We start from the raw sequence: 24,065 nt of genomic DNA, 5'->3' as shown, positions 1-24,065 counted from the left end.
GGAAAAACACTGGCCGAGCGCGCGGGCTCAAGGACGGCAGTGTCGGCTACGAAAAATGGGGCTGGCCTAGGTCCCGAACGAACACTTTCGGCTCCCTGCTGGTATAGCAGGAATCGTTGGAAAAATAAATAAATTGAACTGATTAAACATTTTTAATTGTTGCTTAAAATGAATACAGAACCGCCTTCCGGCGGCCGGCAATGCTACCACAGTTGTATCTCCAAAGTTTTGAATAGGACACCCTATAATCTATAGGGTGATTATCTGTCAGCTTGGAACCCCCGCTGCGTCAACGGCTGTTCGACACTTGACGATGACAGCTACAGGGTGATCCTCTCGCTACGCTACCCAAAGGAAGTGCTGCCACAATATAATGTGGTAGTCTACATCCTATTTCTGTCATCGCTTACATGACCGTCGAGGCCCCTGCGGCGAGGACGGTTGTGTGCGTGGAAATGTGTGTAGTGTAATGAGCAGAAGAGTCCCATTTAAACGCTGCGGAAAACAGAATATTTTCCTAACACATTTTCATGCACACAGCCGTCTTCGCTGCTTGGGCCACCTCGGTCAAGTAAGCGATGACAGATATGGGGTGTCAACTACTACATTCTATTGTGGCGGCACTTCCTTTGGGTAGCGTAGCGAGAGGATCACCCTGTACTACAGCGAAGACGGTTGGGTAGTTCCATAGAAATTTTTAGGGGAAAGCAGTATATTTGGGTTCAGGGGGAGGCGCCTAAACCTAATTTCTGGTTCCGGAAGTGCGGAAACCATCGGCACCCATTTTACGCGACTTATACGCCCACCCGCTGGAAGTCGCTCATGATCGACCTTATTGTCAATTGCTTACGAAAGTCACCCATACAAATGATTAAAAACATAATTCAGGATTTTGTCCTAATCAACCTCTAAAGGCGCAAATCTAGATTCAGGGGTGAAGGTAATTATTTAGATTATAACCGCCGCTCGGCCTTAGTTTTTGAGATATTTTCGAAAAACTGTCGAAACTATCACATTGAATTCTGCCTATCCGTGTGCGATCGTGACAACGTACGCGTTAGTATGGGATCGCCGCTTTTCTACTGTTTCTGCAGATAGCAATACTTTTCTGAAATACTAGAGATTGATGACCAAAAAATAATACATCTATTATTACTTCAAATTCTTGAAGTTTTTATTTACGAGAGCGGGCGAAGTCATGACGGAGACGCTAGTACGCAATATAACTAAAAAGAAAACACAGGACAATGTTTCTATTGATAATAAAATTAAATTACAATTAATCAATATTAAGGATTTGACACTGTTAGAAAAATTAAAGTTGCCATAAAAAAATCCCAGTTACACTAATATTTTTATTTGATGCTAATTTTAAAATCAATTTATGAGGATTAAAGCCACGAATCGTTTATATCATTTATAATGAATACAGGGTGTTCCAAAAATACCGTACAATCCGTAAATAATAAATTTTTCTCATGAAAATATGAAAAATTTTTTTACCACTTTGTAATTAGCGGTTTTGTTTTCGGAATGTAAACAACTGAAAATTAGAATATCAACTATTGACTAAGCAGATAGCGAAACAGAGAGGACCGTGAAAAGACAAAAATGCACATTTATCAAGTCCTGACTCAAGACAAAAGAAGATGAGATATCTATTTAGCTAACAGATGTTCGAAACGCGCGTTTCGAAGCTGCAAATTGCATAGTGGTAAAGGTACTTTCTATTTAGTTTTGAAACAGTATTTTATAGCGTTAAAATTGTTCTTCAATTTCTATTACCAATAACCCATTAATGTAACGACTAACGCCTTCTTTTAGAGACAAAATTATATGAACAAATAAAAACTAACTGTACTGTGAATTATATAAAATTAATTTTATTCGTGCATAAAATTGTGTTCCAAAAATGGAACGTTGGTTATTAATAATTTAGTTACTAACTAATTTAAACAAAATGTATGGAAATATAAAAATTGATTAAAATTTTGTTTATAATTTTGCAGCAAGTTTCGGATGTAGGCACATACAAGTGATTTTGATGGCTTTGGGCTTCATGTGCTGCTATGCAATTAGGGTAACCACATCAGTGACATTGGAGGCAATGACCAACGCTTCCACTGCAAATCCTGACTTTGAAGTATGATTGCATTCTTATTTTCCTAATTTTCCATATTATGCTATATACAGTATACTATTTAATATTTATCAGGGTCGCGGTCGTTTAAAACTAGGTCCAAAAATTCTATCGTTATGCTTAATTGTTATAATGAAATTAATTATATTACATCCATTGGCATAATTTAGATATTTCTTTGCGGTAGACAAAGTGTCCATTTCAAATTCTGGACTTTTGAGAACTTTGAAACTATGGATTCTAAAATTCTAGAATTTAAAAATCTTCGAATCTTAGATTTTTGATACCGTCGAATCGTAGAAATTTGGAATATCAAGATTACTTATTTTTTAATTTTGGAATAAGTACTGGAATTTTAGAATTCTAGAATTTCAAAATTTAAAGATTTTAAAATGGCGGTTTGGAGGGGGGAGGAGGATCTGGTGGCCAGTTTCACACCAGTCTCTCTGTAGATACGGTAATAATTGTACATTCATTATGTTTCTATGTATTTCGCTACAACAGTATCTTTTCTCGCTTAATAAGCATCGCGGCTTTGAAAACCACCGGTCATCAGACCACACGGGAGCCTATGTATTAATTATTTATTTGTATTATCAATGCACGTTCCCGGATGGAATATTTTCTTAGAAAAAAATTTCAGCTTTCCTTTTCACTTGCTTCATAAATCATTTAAAATAACATTGATAAGCAATATTAAATTTAATTAGTGTTTCAATTTGAAAAATAATCAAATTAATTTATCTTTCTGAATATTATCGAAATATCAAACAGTTTAGTCTAATTATAAAAGCTTTTTAACGTGTCCCAAAAGTTTCCATACAAAAGTTACTAATGTAGAAATATAACTAAAACATTATGTGACCAAATTTCAATTTTCGGATAAAGTTACTTTTTAATAGGTATTGTACGCAAGTGTAATGGTACGTATTAGGGATATTTAGTATTCTTCAAACAGTATTTGGGAATATTTTCAATTGATACGAAGCACAACGAATATTTATCTATAGTTAATGTTCGGCCGCGAACGTATACTTTTGTCGCGATCGAAGGAATTTTTTGGGCTCAAGTGGCTTGGCACGTAGACCACTATGAAGAGCCCTATGCCTCGAAATACGAGTCAAGGCAAGGCCTTTTGTCTGTTAGTTTTCTCTCTGATCGGTCCCAACGTAAGCACGTGCTTGTCGTAAATAACCCAACGGTTTTTCCTCGCCTTTCACGACAAATCAAGAGAGTAGGAATATTTTTGAACAGCACCCCTCTCGTGCGCGGATTCTTGAGCGATCAACGCATCTCGAATGGTGTTTCTGTGAATCTAGATCGACTAACGTAGACCCTGCGCGATTGAGTCACTGCACTCCTTGCCAAGGTGGCTCAACAACAAGAGTCACCTGAGATTCACACTTCGGTGTTCGAATTCTCGCAGAGGCCAATTGTACACGAAACGCACACTTAATCCACACCGACAACCGCTCACAGTTTCATCGTTTATTGTAACAAAACGTAATAACTTCAAAGAGTTTTTTATGCCGCAAGGCTTTTTCCCCTAATCGTGTCTATCGAGCCAAAAAACATTTATTATTCTTTCGGCTCAAATTTGTTTAATTTATTTACTAAAATATCCCCCTCCTCAGTCATATCACAACCCATACCTTGAACTACGGGATTTTTCCATGTGGGAGAGATTTCGAAGATACAGTTAAGGTTTTAAATAATTTAAGATTTTTTGATACCGTTAGACAAGACTTTAGACGAACCATAAAACGAAAGATAAGATATAGATGAAATAAGGGACCAGTGTATTGTCAATGACAGCCCTTCGTCGGATAATCAGTACTCATTGTCAATACTTTGTAGCTACTAAATATATTTTTCTATTGGGAATTAAAAATATTTTCTATAAGAATATTTTTCCATTTACCGGTTGGAAATTTTCTCATTTTCCTATTAGAAATTTGGAACATTTTTCAAACGGAAATTTAAAATAATTTGCTATTGGACATATTCTTATTGTCCTATTGGGAATTTGCGAGGCCGCGGTCCCTCGAGGTCACGTAGAATCCGTACCCACCACTCTTTTTACTCCAATTTTTGGGTATAAAAAGGGTGGCGGCAAAGACACTTTGGGTCTAGTTGAAGTCTAGAAAGGGTTCGATACACGTCAGTACGTTTCTCTTACGGATAATCTCTGCAACGAGGAAACTCTGCGAGATCCGGTATTCAAATCCCCTTCAAGCACTTAGTAACTATATAGTACGTTGTCTGCTGTTAAGCATTATTCTGATTGCTGTAGTCCGCCCGCGTTTGCTTGCGTTAGTGAAAACCGAGAAGGATTAAATTCTTGCTTCGTGAAATCGAAACTAAACTTTTATTATTCAACTCATTTAAACTTGTGAATTAGAATTTAACTCGTTGAACACCGCGACAATTACACACAACAATTGTAAGGTCCCGGCAAAGAGAATAAATTCATATTATTTACTTATCTATTACTGTCCAATTATATTAACTAGTCCAGAAAACCCACTAAGGTGTACCTTTACCGCTCGAGGTACACCAATCAAATTACGAGACCTAATACATAGTAACATTTCCTGCGGCTCCCTACGTTAGCCATACGTAGATTCGTCCACGATAACTAACCTCCTGGAGCTCCCTACTGCATATTACTGCAATTAATTTTTCTTATCAGAATTTATTTTGTATAAATTTCTAAAACCTTTTGGACCTAAAACTTTCCCTGTATTAAGGCAAATAAGACATCCAGTTTCGTCACAATTTAATATTCTTTTATCACCTTTAAAAATGTCAGTACAGTTGTAACTTTCTAAAATGTTTATTAAACTCGTAAACTATTGTGCCAGATTTTGTTTGTAATAGAAACCTGAGCTTTTGAAATAGTTTCCGCGCTTCTTTTTACAATTTTTGAATGCCTTGTTACAAATAAGGACAACCACTTATTGACTAACCTAGTGGTTCCCAAACTGTGCGCCGCGGCGCCCTGGGGCGCCGCGAAATATTTTAAACGCTTCATAATTCATTGAACCAAGACATTTGGCTTAGCTAAACAAAAAACAAAGTGAGAAATTAAAAATATCTAGATTTTTTACTCGCTCGGGACCGGCGAGTTGCTTATTACGAGGGAAGGATACTATTCGGCTTGACTTTGATCTTAAGCTCGAACTCGAATAGGTGGCACATATCATAAAACCGCATGAAAGAAGCACGATAAACTGTTCGCTCGAGCGTGACAATGTATGGCTTCTGGCTTTCATGCTGCTCTCACTCCTTCTTGGATCTCTCACTCGGTGGGCGTCTTCAAACAAAAAGGAGGCGATAGCGATTTGCTTATTTCAAGACACGAAAGTGTTGCTTATTTCGGGGCAATATTGTACATATTCTTCAGCGAATTCCTTCACGACAGATTTGGACTGTTTTAGAAGATTTTGCGGAAAACATATAAGCAAGCGTTGCCGGCTAGATTCAGTCAGTCGGTTTATAAGCTAAGTCAAATGAAATAAACGTAATAGTGCAGATAAAGAAAGTATGGCTTCAACCAGTGACACGACTGTGAAGAAACGAAAATATCGCAAATATGATGACGGTTATTTAAAGTTTGGTTTTACGTCAACAGAAATTAATGGTGAAGAGAGACCACAATGTGTATTGTGTATGAAAGTTTTGGCAGCGGAGTGTATGCTTCCAAGTAAATTGAAGCGTCATTTAGAATCTAATCACCACAGCATGGTTGGCAAACCTCGGGTTTTTTTTGCCAGGAAGTTAAAAGAACTGAAACAACACAAAAATACATTTTTTAAGACTGCATCAATAGCAAACAGCGCTTTGGTAGCATCGTACAAGGTGGCTTACAGAATCGCGAAATGTAAGAAGCCTCATACCATCGCAGAAGAACTTATTCTACCGGCTGCTGTAGACATGGTGACCATCATGGTTGGTGAGTCTGCTCGGAAACTGCTTTTAAAAGTGCCTTTGTCCAATAACACAATTAGTCGAAGAATTCAACATATGGCGGAGGATATCAACTATCAATTAATTGAAAAAATTAAAGGAGTGGAATTTGGATTGCAGCTAGATGAGGTTACGGATAATAATAAGGATGCTCATTTGATATGCTATGTACAGTTTATACATAGATTGTAATAATATTACAGAAGACCTTCTGTTTTGTAAAAGCATCACTGCAGGAGTGAAGGCTCAGGACCTGTTCGAGATTCTTGATACATTCATATCTGAAAATAATTTGAATTGGTCTAACAAGGAGAAGGCAAGCACTTCGGGTCTCAGATTTTGTTGAAACTTCGTACACTTATAGATCTTGTTCTCCTGTTTACGAATATATACCATTATAGGCGTAGATACTCAATAGTTTTTTAGATATTTGTATTTGAAGTTTCATTATACTAAGACATATAGATTTAGTGAAAGGTTTCAAGAAGAAATAAACTGGCGAAGTGGCAACGTACCTGATACATACTCGGAAGGCTCGGGTTCGAATCCGCTAGTGGTATGTAATTTTTTTTCGATTTATTTACTGCAATTAATTGGATTTCAAATATATATGCAATGATACTATTTATGACAAACAAAAAATAATAATTGTGTGCTAAAGTAATATAATAAATAATTAAATTTAATTAATTTCCAATAGAAACACAATAAAATTTAATTTCCAATAGAAATACAGAAAAGCAAATGTGCATGCAATGAAACTACACTTATGAGATGTGCAAGATGTTTTTCTTATTTATGCTTTGTTTGCTTTTACGATAAGTATCACTGTTGTAATTAATAATAATTGTGAGTACTACATCTTATCGTTATTCTTAACCTATTCTATTTCGTATGATCGCATGGTTTTTTTATCTTATGCTTTTTTTGTTTTCAGGCGCAGTCAACGAGATATGCTTTGATTTAATTATTTATTATAATACTTTAGCACACAATTATTATTTTTTGTTTGTCATGAATAGTATTATTGCATATATATTTGAAATCCAATTAATTGCAGTAAATAAATCGAAAAAAAATTACATATCACGAGTGGATTCGAACCCGAGCCTTCCGAGTATGTATCAGATACGTTTTTTTTTTTTTTTATAAACTCTTTATTCATAACAATCTACATTGTTTGTGTAGTGAATAATCTACGGTTGTCGCGTCGCGATTTTACATTTATCTTTTCGGTGGCATGGTCGCTTCGGCGACGCTCGTCATCTATCCTACTTTTTTTTTTAAACATGGTTTTCCTCTTTTACTTTTGCTTTAGTTCGATTGGGTTGTTTCTACGATTCTTTTTTGAGATGTCACGGGTTTCCGCCGCAAAAAAATTCCCTTTCGGGGTCAAAAAAGCGATGCTGGAAGTAATTTTTGGATCTCTGCAGTTGCAGGTCTTAAGTCCTACGGTTATTTATATCCCTAGTGTTTCACTCTCGCACCCTTACACTCATGATCCTCGCATTCCGGTTGACTACACTCATTCCTTAATACTATGTGTATATGTGTATATATTTACATCTATGGTTCGCTTGTGTTTATTTACAATATTTACATATTTACATTATATGCCTATATTTATAGTCTTAGGTCTTTTTCCTATCTTTGGTTATTCTTTGGTTGGCTCTAGTCTAACCACCAGTATGTCTTTGCGTTTGGGCTGCTTAGGTTGTTTGCGTCAGTTTCTGGTATCGTTGTGTTGTAGACTAGTTGTTGCGTGGTGTATTTGCTATTTATGTGTGGTTCGTATAATATTCTTTTGTCGTTTGAGTTACGTTGTATGTGGTAGATTAGTGGTACGTTGTTAGGATCGATTATTCTACCTGTTTTATCGAGATAGAGGAATGCTTCTGAGGGAATGAATCCGGTTTTGAGAGTTTTCTGATGGTATTCGTCCTGAGGGTATAGGGAGCTGTTTATGAGTTTGTTGGTTTTGATATTTCTTATTTTTGTAAAGTAATTCCTGGTGAGCTGGATGATGAAGTTGTCTATTTTGGCTGTATTGTATAGTTCTTTTGTACTAACGTGGTGTCTGTAGTTGGATTTCGCGCTTCGATATAGTCCTGTGCACGCTCGGAGGCATTTCCGTTCAAATGTTCTTACTTTTTCCATTGTTGGGGGACTTATGTTGTACCAGCCTGGGCATCCGTACGTGATGATGGGTCTTACTAGTAGAAGGTAGCAGATTGTTTTAATTCTGGTGCTTAGTTTTGGTGCGTAAAAGATCTTGCTATTTGTGTTGAAGGCTTTTTTGGCTTTGTCTAGTTGGGTATTGACGTGTTTGTTGAAATAGAGTAGTTCGTCTAGATTTATTCCCAGGTACTTGACCGTATTGGCGTGGGGTATTTTCGTATTTCCAGCCACGAGTTGGAATTTCTTGTATGAACTTTTGAATGTGTGGCATTGGTTTTTTATTTTTTTCCTGAACAGGATGGTTTCGCATTTGTTTGGGTTTATTTTTAATTTCCACGTTTGGTAGTAGTCCTGTATCTGGTTGAATAGTTTTTGGAGTTGTTGCTCCATTTTTTTGGCGTTTTTTCCTTCTGTGTATATGACTAGGTCGTCCGCGAATTGCAAGGTTTTGGTGTCCGTGGAGGTGGATAGGCCGAATAGGAGTGGGAGTTCTGCGTTGTAGAAATTAAAAAGGACTGGAGCCATGACTGTACCTTGCTGGAGTCCGTTTGATAGTTCGAGTATTATGTCCGATTTTTGTCCGTTGCATTCCGTGTAGAACTTTTTATTGTGTAGCATGTTAGCTATTATTTTTGTTAGGTGAGGTGGACAGTTTTTTTTTATTAGTTTGTATATTAATCCCTTTATCCAAACGGTATCGAAAGCCTTTTCGATGTCGATCAGGCATGCGGCTACGTTATTGTTTTTGTATAGTGCATGTTGGATGTCAGAAGTTAATTTATGTAGGGCGTGTACGGTGCTATGTTTGGGGCGGAAGCCGAATTGCGTGTCTGGGATTATGTTGTTCTCGTCTTGGAATTTCTCGAACTCTTTTTTTACTAGCGTTTCGAATACTTTCGAGATGTTGGGTAGGAGGCTGATGGGCCGATAGTTGTTCGGGTCAGCTGGGTCTTTTCCCTTTTTTTTTATGGGGATTACTTTTGCCAGCTTCCATGTCGCTGGGAAATAGCTGTTGTTTAGACAGTGGTTGAATAGTATATTATAATTAGCGATTATTTTCATAGGGAGGTTTTTTAAGACGATGTTTGGGATCTGATCCGGACCTGTTGACTTTTTGTTGTTGAGTTTTTGGAATAGACGGTGCGTGTATGGAAGGTTTGTAAAGTAGCTACTGACGATGAGTGTATCTATTTCAGGATTGCTTGCCGGGTTCGCGTCTGAGAAATTTACTAGGTGCTTGTTGTCTTCTGTTTCCGTTTTTAGTGTTTCCATGAACGAATTATAGTTTTTTTCTATTATTTCCGTTAATCTTTGTTTTCCCATTGATTTGTTGAGCGAGTTCGCTGCCGTGAAGCTGCTGGCTAGTATGTTTAATTTATGTTTATTGTTTGATATTATGTAGTTGCTGTTTTTATCCATTGTTTGATGCACAGGATCTATTTTTGCGTTACGAAGCATTTGTATTTTATTTTTTCCTATTGTTAGATTGGGTATGTCTAGAGTTTCTTTTTTCCGGAAGATGGTGTTGACTTGTGGAAACATTTGTGACGAATTGTGCGGTATTCGTTTGATTTTGTTTTCCCAATAAGTGTTGACGGATTTTTGGAATTCCTGTTTGATTCTGCCTTTATATTGTTTTATGAGCTCCTTGGTTGTTTTAATTGTCTGGTTGGCTAGCGGCGTGGGGTTTCTGTATTCGTTTAATAGGGTTGTGAGTAGAGAGCTTTTCATTTTTTGTAGTTTCCTGATCTCTGTATTTATGTAAAGTTCTGTGGAGTTGTAATCTGGTAGCTCTGGTACGTTTCGTTCAATGGCTTGAAGGATGGCTTCGTTTAGTTCCAGGAGTAGGCTGTCGATTTCCTGATTTGTTAGGTTTCGGTTTTTCGGTATGATCGTTGTCCAGTTGTTTGCTAGTTCGCTTTTGAATTTTTCCCAATTGGCTTTCGCGTAATGGAGTGGGCGTACTGGCCTTGCGAAGGGGATCTGGTCCTCTGCCGAGGTGAGGGCGATTTCCATGCAGATCGCTCGGTGGTCACTATCGAAGTCTATTGTAGGAATGGTGTTATTGCGGGTGCTATTTGCTATGTGTATCCTGCTATCGATTACCCCAATGTCGATGTGTGCACCGCTACGGGGAAAGGTTGGGATTTCTGTTTTTAGGAGTGTAATTTTGTATGTCAAGCTATTATGGTTAATCCAATTATTTAGTGCTCTTCCTCTACTGTTCGTGGTCATGTTGTTCCACTCTGGGTGCTTTGCGTTCAGATCTCCCGCTAATATATAGTAGTTGTTCGGGTTTCCTAGATCGAGCAACTTGAAGAGGCCATCCCATTCGTTGACGAATTCATCTGCTTGTGCTCCTGCTGCGTATACGGATATTATGAATAGATTTTTGTTGTTCCTGAGGCTAATTTTTAGTGTTATGTACTCAGTGATGGCGGGATCTTGCGGTATGTGGATTTGTTCGTGCTGAATGTCGTTTTTGATTAGTATTGCTACTCCGCCTCCGCTGTTGCTGCATCGGTCGTTCCGGATAAGGTTAAAGTTTTTAAATTTAAGATTGTGTTGTGGTTTCAGTTTTGTCTCATTAAGAAGGAGTATGTCCGGTTTGTTCTTTTTTATAAGATCGAGTGTGTTGTGTCTTCTTTCGTTAGTGACTATTGAGTTTACATTTACTGAGATTATTTTCAGGCTATTGTTGTTATACATCGTGGATACTTTGCATGTCTGTTTCAGTGTGATATGTGTTTGTGCCGTAGTAGGCGTTATGGAGGTTTGCTATTTTTTGGGCGTTTGTGTCTATTCTATATTCGAGCCTATTGATTTGCGTAGACATGAACATTTTGAGGTCGTTAAATAGGGCATCTAAAGGAGGAGGGTGTGTGGGTTTGTTGCGTGTTTGTTGGTGTGTGCGTTGTGTTTTGGGTCCTAGTCAAGTCTGCGCTTTGGTTGGTGTTCTGTTGTACTCTGTGGTTTATTTTGGTGGCATTCGCGTAAGTTAGATTTGGCTTTCTGCCGCTACTCTCTATTCTATTTCGTGTCCATTGTTGTTTTTGTGCTATACTTTCCTCTTTTTTAGTTGCTAGGTCTTTAACGCGTTGTTTAAATTCCTTGTATTTGGCGCAACCCCTATATGAGGCTGGATGCCCGTGGTTCTTGCATCTTACGCAGTATAATTGAGCCGGGTCTACTTTTCCGTTCTCCCCTAATTTACATTGTCCCGGCTCGTGGCCGTCGGCGCATTTTACGCATCGGTAATCTAGGTTGCAGTTTCCTGCCGTGTGTCCCTCTCGCTGACATCTTACGCACGTGATAGGGTCTCGCCTGATCAGTCTCTCCCACGACTTGGTGCAATAATTGTTTGATTTTGGTGACAGCACTTAGGTCACTTTCGGGCGTTATTTGAGCTATGAAGAATGGCAATTGTCTGTTTTCGCGTTTGGATTTCATGGTTTCGAAGTGGGCGATTTTTATTATTTGTACGTTTTTTAGGTTTATTTGGTTCAGCTCTTGCAATATCTCCTCCGGAGAGAAACTTGGATCAAGGCCTTTTAATAAGATATTTTGCGGTTTGAGGGCTTTTGGCGTGTACGTATAAAATTTTATGCTTCTTTGTTTGAAGGTTTCTATTGTTTTGCTATAGTCTGATAATTTTTCTACTTGTATGTGGTGTTTTTTTTTCCGAGATGCGCTTGATTTTAAAGTTACCTATGTTTAACGTGTCTTTTACTAGACGGTAGGATACCTGTTGTTGGGTATCCTCAACGATAATCGTTGGGGGTCTGCTTAAGGACGCTTTGGCCTGGGATGTTATCGGGGCAGGCGCAGGTATGTTGACTGTCTTCGTCCGTGGTGGGCTCTGCTGCCGGATTGCTGTGCCTATGGTATTTGGTGTCCTTCGGCCTGGGGTACTTGAAGTTGGGGACCCGGTCCGGGGTCGTGATGTGGTCGGCCCTGAAGGGCTGCTACCTGGTTCCGTTTCCTCGATGCTTGCGGCCGAGCGTGGCCGCTTGGTCTTGGGCGTGTCCGCTGCCGGTCCCTGTCGGGTAATTGCGCGGCCGATGTCACTTGGGGAGGCAATAATGGGGGATGGTTCCGTCTCCATTGTATTTTCCCTTGGTTTTCCCGCGAGGTTTGCATTCTTCGCTTTTTCCTCTTCGAGCTCTTTGGTGATTTTTTTTATTGTTTCATTCAACAATGCTATCGTTTTCTGTAGTTCGGCTGTTTGGTGGTTCTTGGTCTGGTTAGGCGGACCTCCGGAATTCTGCTTTCCATGTTGCTCCGCTTTTTTCGTTTTCATTTTTTCTGTTGTTTTCTCGCTGTTGGTTTTTGTTACAAAGACTGGCTTGATCTTTGGTTTTTTTGTTTGCTTTTGGTGAAGCAGTTTCTTTATTTCGATTTTATCTGTGGCAGTTCTTCCTTTGCTGTTTCCATCGTTGATAAATTTCACGATCTCTTCGAAATTGAAGTGAGTGGCTTCATTGTTGTTTGTTGGATTCCCTGCCTTGTTGTTGGCCACAGCTGTTTTACCTTGTTCAGGGGAGGGGGTGACCCCCTTCACCTGACACTCACTGTCACTAATGATTACGTTTAATCGCGTTTCCTCGCCATGAAATAGTATATATTACGAGATTTTGTAAGCACTTGAGGCGACACAATCTGACACTGTGGAGGGCGGATTTTTGACCTGCTAGATAGCACTTCAAGGGGCGCACGACCTTCTCGGTCGGAGGTTCGTACGCGACTCCTGTATCAGGTACGTTGTCACTTCGCCAGTTCGCTTCTTCTTGAAACCTTTCACTAAATCTATATTTCTTAGTATAATGAAACTTCAAATACAAATATCTAAAAAACTATTGAGTATCTACGCCTATAATGGTATATATTCGTAAACAGGAGAACAAGATCTATAAGTGTACGAAGTTTCAACAAAATCTGAGACCCGAAGTGCTTGCCTTCTCCTTGTAAGTGTGTTGGTGCCTGTACTGATGGAGCTCGCCCCATGTCTGGCTGCTATGGAGGATTACAGGCACTTATTCGAAGCAAATCACTAAATGCACTGTGGACCCATTGCATTATTCATAGAGAAGCGCTTGCGTCAAAGCATCTGAGTCCTGCACTGAATCAGGTGTTAGAATGTATGGTGAATGTTGTAAATTTTATAAAATCTCGTCCATTGAAAGCAAGGTTTTTTAAAAAAACTGTGTGAGGATATGGGAGCCGAACACTCGTCTTTGTTGTACTATAGCAGTGTACAATGGCTCTCTCGTGGTAATGTTTTATCACGTACCTTTGAATTGCAGCAAGAACGTTTTATTTTCCTTAAAGAGGAAGGATACAAAGATGCAGAAAATTTTGCCGATGCCGATTTTTTAATAAAACTGGCATTTTTATGCGACATTTTTGAAAAGCTGAATTCCCTTAATCTTTCTCTGCAGGGAAAAAACATGCACCTTTTGAAGTCAACGGACAAAATATCAGCTTTCATAAAAAAACTCAAACTATGGAAAAGAAAATTGAATGAAGATGCAGGCAAAGATTGTTTTTTAATATTGCAGCAATTTTTGACATCAAATGAACTTGATCTTTCTCAAGATATAAAAACCATGTTTGGAGCGCACTTATCACAGCTAATTATCCAATTTGAGAAATACTTTCAAAATGAAAATTTCGATAGGTTTGTATGGATTCAAGATCCATTTAACACTAGTGCTCCGTCTGAATTTACTTATGCGGAAGAAGAGAATCTTATCGAGTTATCTTGCGACACAAGTTTGAAAACAAAATTTGGCAGTATGGAATTGACAGAATTTTGGATTTCAATAAAAGATGAATATCCCCTTTTAAGTGATAAGGCTCAGCGGATTTTAATTCCATTTTCGACGTCGTATTTGTGCGAAGCTGGGTTTTCGGCCGTCGTTGTAATAAAAAGCAAGTATAGAGCAAAAATCAACGTGGAAAACGAGATGAGGGTGGCCGTATCCAGTTTAATTCCACGATTCGAGAAAATGTGCAGTGATTTGCAGGCTCACCAATCACATTAATTATTAATCTAATGTTAATAAAGTAAAAAGTGTTAATAAAGATAAACGAGTTTTATTTATTTCTATCTCTTACTTACGATTAGTCATAATTTTACTTAGGGTAGGGCGCTATGGAAGAATTTCGATTGAGAAAAGGCGCCGCGACTCGGAAAAGTTTGGGAACCACTGGCCAAAACTGTTATTATTAAATGGTTATCCCTAGGACATTCTAGTAATACTTTCTGAATGGAATTTTTTATATCTGCTGCTTGTATAGGAAATCTTAGTTTGGCTTTATTTATTATTCATTTTTCAATATAGTTTTCCTCCCCTTCTATAAGAATGGTAGTTGAAGCCGTTTTCCTCTTCAATGGTATTTTATTGTTAATATTATTATGTAAAGTACTCTTTGGTATATTATTGTATATTTGCGTGATGCTGCATTTAAAGAAATCCTTTCCTGTGTTACGTTTTCAATCGCTTGCAATAAATTTTCTTCAGAATATCTAAAGCGTTTATATGTATTCAGAATATTTACTAGCATTAATACTTTTTCTTTTGTCGGATATCTAAACAAATTCAACGAAATCTTGGTAGATAACTTGTATTACTCATACTAGGTATGTAATTTATAATTATAATAACTTTAATTTCATTGATAAATATTAGATATTAGTTAGATGTATTAAAACTTAAAAAAGTGAAAAGTTGATTGGTAAATCATTCATTGGTAAAGTACCTACAAAAAGCTCACCTGTGAATGAAGAAACAGGCTTTCTTATCAGTCGTTCATTTACTGGTAGGAGATACTTTTAAGCTGTGGTAGAGCATAAAACGGAAAACCAACATTTTTGAGACAAAATAACTTCATAATTTTTGTAAAATAAAAAGTACCCACGTTTGCCAAAATATGAACAGTTTGTTTCTTCATTGGCATTAACTGTAATCGCTCACCCAATGCATGAATACTTAACCAAACCGATAAATTTGTACAAATCGTTACTCATGCAATAATTTTTGTTAAAGGAACTTCTAAACTATTATATTGTACAAACAAATTTAACATAGCTTCATTGAACGCACCTTAAAATACAAATTATAGATTTCAAGTAGCAATACTTACCTTAAACGTCGTTAAGGTAACTGTTAATGAAACAAATTTAATGTGAAACAAATTATAAGCAAAAAATGGCATCCTGGATACGGGCTTCATTCACTAAGAATGTCCATTCATTGGACAGATCACCTTATTCAAGTTCCCTACGAGCTGCACTTAACCATACAGTACCTTGTCTGTTATTAGGTATTATTTCACCGTTTTAATCCAACCTCTGTTTATTTGCGTTTGTTAAAAACCAGAAATGCACCTTTCAGCCCAGTTCTGTACTATTCTACGCTATTTTCCACTATTCCGAGATATAAATGCACTTCTCAGCCCAGTACTGCACTATTCTGCGCAGTTTCGCACTATTCCGAGCTACAAATGCACTTTTAATCCTAGTTTTGCACTATTCTGGGCTCTTTTCACTATCCCGTGCTACAAATGCACTTTCCAGTCCAGTTCTGCATTGTTCTGGGCTGTTTTGCTCTATTCCGAGCTATAAATTCATTTTTCAGCCCAGTTTGCACTATTCTGCGCTGTTTTCCTTAAAAAAGGAAATTCTAAGCATTCTAAATAACAAATAAAAATGTTTGAAATGGAATAATTAATAAACGTTTGAATTGGAGGTTACAATAATAATTAAAAATTTGAAAACAATTTAAATGAAGCTTATCCAATCGTTCCTAAATTAACTTGCTACGCTGAAAGCAGATAATTGCCACTTGGTCAATGTATCGGTCCCGACCATTCGACGCGGAAACATATTCGGTAAAACAGCTGATTTCATGGTCGGGCCAGTGAACTCGCTTCATTTATTGCACTTAGGTATGAATAATAGGCGGCTCCTTTCGGGGTCGAGTTTTTCACTTAATCGACGGCACAAAATCACTATCACTTTTTACATACTTGAACCGTTTTACTTAAATAATAATAAACCAATGTTTAGTCTACGTTAGAGAAATTGGTGGCCCCGAAGTGAGCCGATTTTTTTGATAGCAGAGAGGTTAAAGTTCCACATACTCCCTTAAGCCTCTAGGGAAACTGATTCACGTTTTAATACACTGCTTTCTTCGCTCTGGTACCAGCGAGCCGCTAGCGTAAGTCTGTGTAGCTAGTTTCCGAAAACACTGAGCACTTGGTGTATTCGCAGTGCCACCGTAGATCTAATCATTCAACGAAACCTTCGCAGGTTGGAGTATCGTTGTGCCTTTACCGATTGCTAATTGACCCTTTGGAAAACCCCAGTTTGGGGACAAAGTGGGCCCTACGGTGTCATCGTATATGCACCAAGTGCTCAGTGTTTCCGGAGGCTAGCTACACGAACCTAGCGGCTCGTTGGTGCCAGAGCGAAGAAAGCAGTGTATTAAAACGTGAATCAGTTTCCCTAGTGGCTCAAGGGGGGATGTGGAACTTTAACCCCACCTCTATCAAAAAAATCGGCCCATTTCGGGGCCACCAATTTCTCTAACGTAGACCTTGGTAACATAGCCATTGGTTTATTATTATTCAGGTAATAAGGTTCAAGTAGGTATGTGAAAAGTGATAGTGACTCTGCGTACAATAAGTGTACGGTATTGTGTTAAACAATATCAAATAATCGATACTGTTAGTAAAATTGACGAACCTAGCCAATCCCAAAAAAACAAATCTCATTAATGCCAGTGCTGGTCAAGTTTTTAATGTTTTGAAATCGATCATTTAGTATGCAACAACCTAATAATTTAACACAAGGGTGTTTTTAATATTCTATTATTTCATTTGTTACAGGAATTTTCATGGGATAATTCAATTAAGAACACCATTCTGAGTTCATTTTTCTGGGGTTATGTCTGTACCCAAGTAATCGGTAGTATAATAGCTCAACGTTGGTCAGCTCAAAAGCTTTATGCTATAGCGCAATTTGTTTGCGGTTTGGCGACACTTCTACTTCCCGTATTAGCCCATTATTTTGATTGGGAAGCTGTTTGTGCTTCAAGAGTAATTGCTGGGTTATGTCAAGGCACTGTGCTTCCATGTCTTCATACTTTACTTTCAAAATGGGTACCACCAGAAGAAAGAGGAAGAATGTGTAAGTTATTTTGTACATGCTATTGGAATCGTATTTTGTGTATCAAATACTTCAAAGATAGTAGGTGACTATGTTTTAAAACTTTATTTCACAATAATTAAGATTTAGATACTACTTTATGGTATTATATGAATTTCCAGTGGTATTAAAAAAACCATTGTAAAGAGTGACCCCAAAAACTCACGTTTTTTCGCCCATTATTTCCCACTCGAATTTCAAATCTAGCTATGTGCCAATCAATTCTATCTGGTGATACATTAATCTCAGAAAAAATTTAAGTTGAGCATAGGGGTAATTTTGGAGATACGGGAGGTCAAAGTGACTAAATTCTCACTATTCTCAATATTGGCCAAGCACTGTATACACAAAAAAAGGTCAATACTTCTTTGATAACAGTGGGGATTTTACTAGAATTAGTCAAAATGGTCTTCTGACTCCTCCATCTCTGTTGTTTAGTATTTTAAGGGTTGTTTAATATTCAGAACTACCCTCAAAACAGTTTTTATTGAATTTCTCGAAAACATATACAGATACGAAAGAATGTTTTAGACAAAAGTTGTTTATCTTAAAATTTTGCACAAAAAAGGTCTCATTTTTTCGATAGGACTAATCCTTTTCTCGATAATCGCAACTGAAAAGATATAGTTTCTGAAAATAACATTGCAATGTAAGCAGCGATTTTTTTTATATGTATTTGATGTAGAAAAAAAATCAGTTTTTCAACATAACAACTAGCAACTCTTTATTTGAATCCTTTATATTTTTATAGAATCAGATATGATTTTCGCAAATTTTGACTAAAGGATTAGTTTAGAATTTTTTCATTACATCCATTACATATAATGCATACATGTAAAGAATTAGTCCTATCGAAAAAATGAAAGAGACCTTTTTTGTGCAGAATTTTAAGACAAACAACTTTTGTGTAAAATATTCTTTCGTATCTGTATTTGTTTTCGAGAAATTCAATAGAAACTGTTTTGAGGGTAGTTCTAAATATTAAACAGCCCTTAAAATACTAAACAACAGAGATGGAGGAGTCAGAAGACCATTTTGACTAATTCTAGTAAAATCCCCACTGATATCAAAGAAGTATTGACCTTTTTTTGTGGATACAGTGCTTGGACAACATTGAGAATAGTAGGAATTTAGTCACTTTGACCTCCCGCATCTCCAAAATTACCCCTATGCTCAACTTACATTTTTTCTGAGATTAATGTATCACTAGATAGAATTGATTTGAAATTCGACTGTGAGAAAATGGGCGAAATTTGGGGTGACTCTTTTCGTTTTCAACATTCATTCTAAAAGTTCTCTTCGTAGAGTAAAATCGTGCCTTTCAAGTGATAGTAATAGATTCAAATTACAAAGACTAATTTTCTTGTAATTATTCTATTTCTTCACCTATTTCCCATAGTATCCGTGGCAATGACCGCGTTAAATGAATATCTTGCAAGGGATCATCCCGATGTGATAATTTCCGATTTTGATGAAACTTATATATAATATAGTTCTCGAAAAAATATTTGACACATATCTTTTTATAGCTGCCGATATTCATGTTAACGGGGTGAAAATAGCCCCCAAATTGGAGGGTGGGAAACACACTTCGCTGTAATAGTGTTTCTATAAAATGATCGTGGTGTAAGGGGCGTTTATGTTTCAATCATTTTCTAGTCGAATATCATTATTGCAACTATTATACAGGGTGCCCCGGAAGTTGCATAACTTCCGGCAATGGGGGGTTGCTTGGGTGATTATGAAAAACTTTTTCCTTTACCAAAATGTTGGTTGAAGCTTCGTTTTTGAGTTATTAAAGAAAATCACTTGCCAATCAGAGCGCGCGTAGGGCGCGCGCTGAACGACCAGAGCTTTAGATTTCAACCGCGCTCGTGGTCGTGAACAAACGCATTGGCACAGCGTGAGTATCAAGGGAAGCGTGCGATAAATGTTACATGGTTTTAAATTAAGAACAATGTGAAATTATTGGTTGCTCATGAAAAATAATGAATCGTTCATGCAGAATGAATAAATCGAATTGATCCAACACTTTTATTCGGTGTTCGATATGAACAAAAAAAATACTTTGTAGTCACTTTTGAAAAAAAAGGAGAAAAACGAATAGACGTTTTGGAAATCAAAATAAGTTTGCAAATAATAAAAAAAAGATTGAAAGCAAATGAAATTTACCCATTCGTGTGTAAATGACCCAGCTGCAATAGAAATGGTTTGCTGTCACTGGGTCATTGTGGCGATCCTGAACATTCGAGGAGGGAACACATTACGAAGAACAGCTGATCCTCCAGATAAGATCATTGAACTCATTCAACCGCACGGTTACTATCACTTTTTACAGAATTTCACTACCTAGCCCGAATGGGTCCGATTCTTCCAAGTAAGTAAACATTTTCATTCACTGTCACGTTGCTATTGCACTGGGCACAAATGAAAAACATGTAATACTTTGCACTACTTCGTAACGTTTTCACAACTTTATTGGTATTCCTTTCCAATTTCAAATGGGACTGCTAGCTTGAGTGTGCGAGGTTTTTTCGCTGTATGTCTTTTTCTACGCAACTCAGTGCGCACCATTCTTCTAGCTCTGCTGGTTTCCAAGATATTCGACCAAATATGTTTCTCACCCTCCACTTTGGGGGCTATTTTTACCCCTTCAGTAGTTACAAAAAAATACTTTTTTGTCAAATATTTTTTCGAGAACTATACTATACATAAGTTTCATCAAAACCGGAAATTATCACTTCAAGGTGGATCCTTATTAGACGTATTGTCTCAATACTGTGCAGAGATCATATGTAGCCGTCCAATCAAATTCGTTTACCTGCCTCCAGTCACACGTATTATGTTTATTGACCGAAGCTCTTACATCCACAAATCTATCGCGTGACGAACGTCGCTAAGGACAAATATTGAAACAGAATAAGATGAAACGATAGCGAGTAACAATTCGGACGCACTGACGTAAACGTAGATTCAGGGTTTACATTATTAAGAAAACAGGAGAATTTTTACACTTTCCATAATGTAATTGCCATAAATTTTGCATAATAACAACTGTTGTCATAGATAAGTATTACAAAAAATCCATTAATATGTACCCAGAAAAAATCGCATCTTTATATTTTACGCCTATGCAATGTGACTTCTCAAGTTGAGGGTTCCTAGAGGGGATTAGGTGGAGCCAACGGCACAGACCCTTTGCCCGTCTGTCACTCAGTTTGTTGGTGATTGGTAACTTACGATCTCTGCACAGTACTGTGCACCAATGACAAAATGTCCCATGAGAAGGCCGCAAATCTGATCGGTCAGAATTGAAGGGACTCACTTCATTTCACACGCATTTTTAACCGACTTCGAAAAAGGAGAAGGTTAGTCAATTCGATTAGTATATATTATTTATTTTTTGTATTTTTTTTTTCTGTGTGTATTCACCAATTACTCTGATATGGACGGACCAACCGGAACGAAACCTTTTGAATCTTGTAGAGTATTGGTCCCGTAAAAAACACATTTTGCATTATTTCATTGCTAAGGATTATTATTGCAAAAAACAGGAAGTTTCTAAACTCAACATAGGATGATTTCAATGACCCTTTAATATGTTGTCTAATCTGATTCTGAACAACTTTTTCATTATGCATAATTAGCGGAAATCTTTAGTTTACGAGATATTCGTGAAAAACTATTGTTAGTACTACATTGAATTCTACGTATGCCTACGTGTCTCTGGCGGTGTATGTGTTACCGCTAAAGTGAGAAAGCCGTTAATGTGCACATTACCTAGTTAATCTGCAGATTCACTGATTTGCTCCGTTAATGTGCGGAATCAAGAGCTTTCCGCACTTTACCTAGGTATTATGCACATTCCGTATCGTTAAAGTGCGAAAGTTTGTTTCTCTCATTTCCTTCCCTCACTTCTTCTCCTCGATCTCACCACTTTTAGTTTGGTTTCGTTAGTGTCTTGTCGTCGCCGCTTGTTTTTATTTCCCATAATTTGCCTTGGTTGCTAGTGCGTAGCAAAAAAGTTATTAACATTTAAAGTATTCAATTTCTCTCGCCTACTGGGGGGCCGCGCCCCCCAGATCCCCCCCAAGGACTGTACTAACTAATACCGATACTCATTTTTGATATAATGTAATTTAATATAATCGTTTTACTTAAATAAATATGTTACTTTGCAAATTGTGTTTATTTCCTTATATTAAAAACGGGTATCAGTATTAGTTAGTGTAGTATCTAAGGGGGGTCTGGGGAGCACAGCCCCCCGGTCAGCAAAACGAATTTAATATGTTGTTCAACTCGTGGGGGATGTTTTCACAGAAGCCGTAAATCTGTAGATTTACCATTGATTCTATCAACTAATTTGTTGATTGTTTGATTGTGTTAACTGGATTCTTTAGATATCGAAAAATAAGTAATTAACATTACATTAATTTAAGCGTATAGAAACGTTACTGTTGTTCCAACAAAGATCTTATTTTCACTTTAACGAGTGCATAGTAGGTAATGTGAGAAAGGAAATAATTTACCGCACATTAACGGATCACTCTAGTTAATCTGCACATTACCTAGGTAAACAGCAGAATAACTGATTTCCGCACTTTAACGGTAACATATGGATCAGCATGCAGTCGCCGGTCTTCTACTGTTTCTATACACATATCGCGTCGACCGAAAATCAGTATGCATATACAGGGAGATTCTCTCGGCGCGCAACACAATAGCCGCCCCGCCCAATGGAACCCTGCTGTGTTTGCGGGCAAAAAGCCCAGGAGGTCAAGTCGCCGGACCCAAGACACACAGAGCTGTATAATAACTATTGTTATTGTAAAATCCTATTCTTTAACGCTACTCTGTAAGGTATGTATTGATTTTAATTAATAATTCTTTTACTAGAAGTCTTCGAATGCGTTGCTTCTGAGAACCGTAAGAGCGATAAGGGTTCTAACGTAAACATTCTTCTAAAATCTTATGCGCGTCAAGCAGGATCGTTTTCGTTTAGTTCGAACGAAGCCTTGGAATCTAAAGCATCGCAGCTATAGCCTTCAATAGTTTTGATAATTAAATATTTTTTCTTCTATATAAAACTTGATTATTTTAATATTTGTCTATTGCTTCCACCCATAAATCCTTATAGAATGCACCGATCGCGATGAAACATCACATTTCGTAGATCTTTGCAAAAATGTAGGTAACTTCTTATTGTTAATAACTATTGTTATAGCAAGAAATCTATTTCTTGGTGTTACTCTGCAAGGAATGAACCAATCGCGATGAAACCTTTTGTTACGGGCAATGTGTTTAACGTGGGCATTCTGTAAAATGACCGGATATTGGGTAGCATGCTCGTTCGTAAAGACATAAAATGTCCGGTCATTATACAGAATACTTAGAGGGTGGTGATCAATGTATTGAAACGCTCTTGTTATGGTAAATGTGATTAATCCGGTGATTATATATAATTGCTGGTTATTATACAATCACCACTAAATTTGGTAAATGTGATAAATTATTGAATATTTATTAAAAAACCGACGAATTTATATAATTCCCAACTCGTAGGTTAGATTAGGCTACATATTTAAATCGCCTAATGGCCTAACGTTTTTCTAAAATAATAGTGTTTAAATAATAACGAAAGCGTTGCTGATCGCCTTAGGGCGGTCGGATTTAAATATATGGTCTAATCTATTACATCTATGTATGGTTTTAATAACAATAACAATGACAATGACAATGACAATGACAATGGCAATGGCAATGGCAATGGCAATGGCAATGGCAATGGCAATGGCAATGGCAATGGCAATAGCAATAGCAATAGCAACGGCAACGGCAACGGCAACGGCGACAGCGACAGCGACAGCGACAGCAATAGCAATAGCAATAGCAGTAGCAATAGCAATAGCAATAATAATAATAATAATAATAAGTTTAATGCCAACAAACCGTGGGCATTATATAAAATGTCCGGGCCATTTGTGAAATACCTGCCCCTACACAATGCTCGGTCATTTTACAAAATGCCAACGTTAAACACATTGCCCGTAACACCTTTCACATCTACTAGGAGATATTTCTGCGATGATGTCGCTTGCAAAAATTTATGAAATTCGTTATTGTTAATAACTATTGTCATTCTAATTATCCAATAAGAACGGTAAACCACCTTTCGGCATCCTACAAATACTGCTCATTCCACAAAAAAGTGTGAAATAAAATAATTTTTAACAAAAAATACAACCGATTTCGAAATGCACTAAAAAGTATGAAATAATTTCTACTTCATTTATACAAATACCCAACAGCTATTAATAAAACCTATTTACTCGTTAAATCGTATACTAAATACATTTCAACCTTTTCGGAGGCGGCGCAAAATTAAAAATACTCAAATATACGATGCTGCCAATAACGATTTGATTGCGGTATGGCAAACTTGGTAATTAATAAATCGTAAGAGAAAATGTGGAACGTTATAGGTCCGGCTGAAGACATTTGTAATTGTAACGATTGTATTAGAAGTTAGCAGCACTTTTGATGTAAATGTAGTTAATCTGCAATGGG

General features: G+C 37.3%; 1 protein-coding gene and 1 long non-coding RNA gene across 5 annotated transcripts in view; one reads left to right on the top strand and one right to left on the bottom strand.

Annotated features, from left to right (window-relative positions):
• LOC117611247 (putative inorganic phosphate cotransporter) overlaps positions 1 to 24,065 on the top strand; it is a 66,711-nt gene that overhangs the window by 14,593 nt on the left and 28,053 nt on the right. For both annotated transcript variants that reach the window (XM_034339179.2, XM_034339180.2), the window contains exons 2-3: positions 2,010 to 2,143; positions 17,180 to 17,480. In XM_034339179.2, the coding sequence (XP_034195070.1) occupies positions 2,010 to 2,143; positions 17,180 to 17,480 (435 nt within the window). The remainder of the gene's footprint in view (positions 1 to 2,009; positions 2,144 to 17,179; positions 17,481 to 24,065) is intronic.
• Positions 1 to 24,065, bottom strand: part of LOC117611249 (uncharacterized) — a 63,235-nt gene that overhangs the window by 23,564 nt on the left and 15,606 nt on the right. The gene's annotated exons all lie outside the window — the stretch shown is intronic.

The sequence above is a fragment of the Osmia lignaria genome, chromosome 15 (assembly GCF_051020975.1).
Source record: "Osmia lignaria lignaria isolate PbOS001 chromosome 15, iyOsmLign1, whole genome shotgun sequence".
Classification (NCBI taxonomy): Eukaryota; Metazoa; Arthropoda; class Insecta; order Hymenoptera; family Megachilidae; genus Osmia; species Osmia lignaria.
This window is presented reverse-complemented; position numbering and strand designations above follow the sequence as displayed.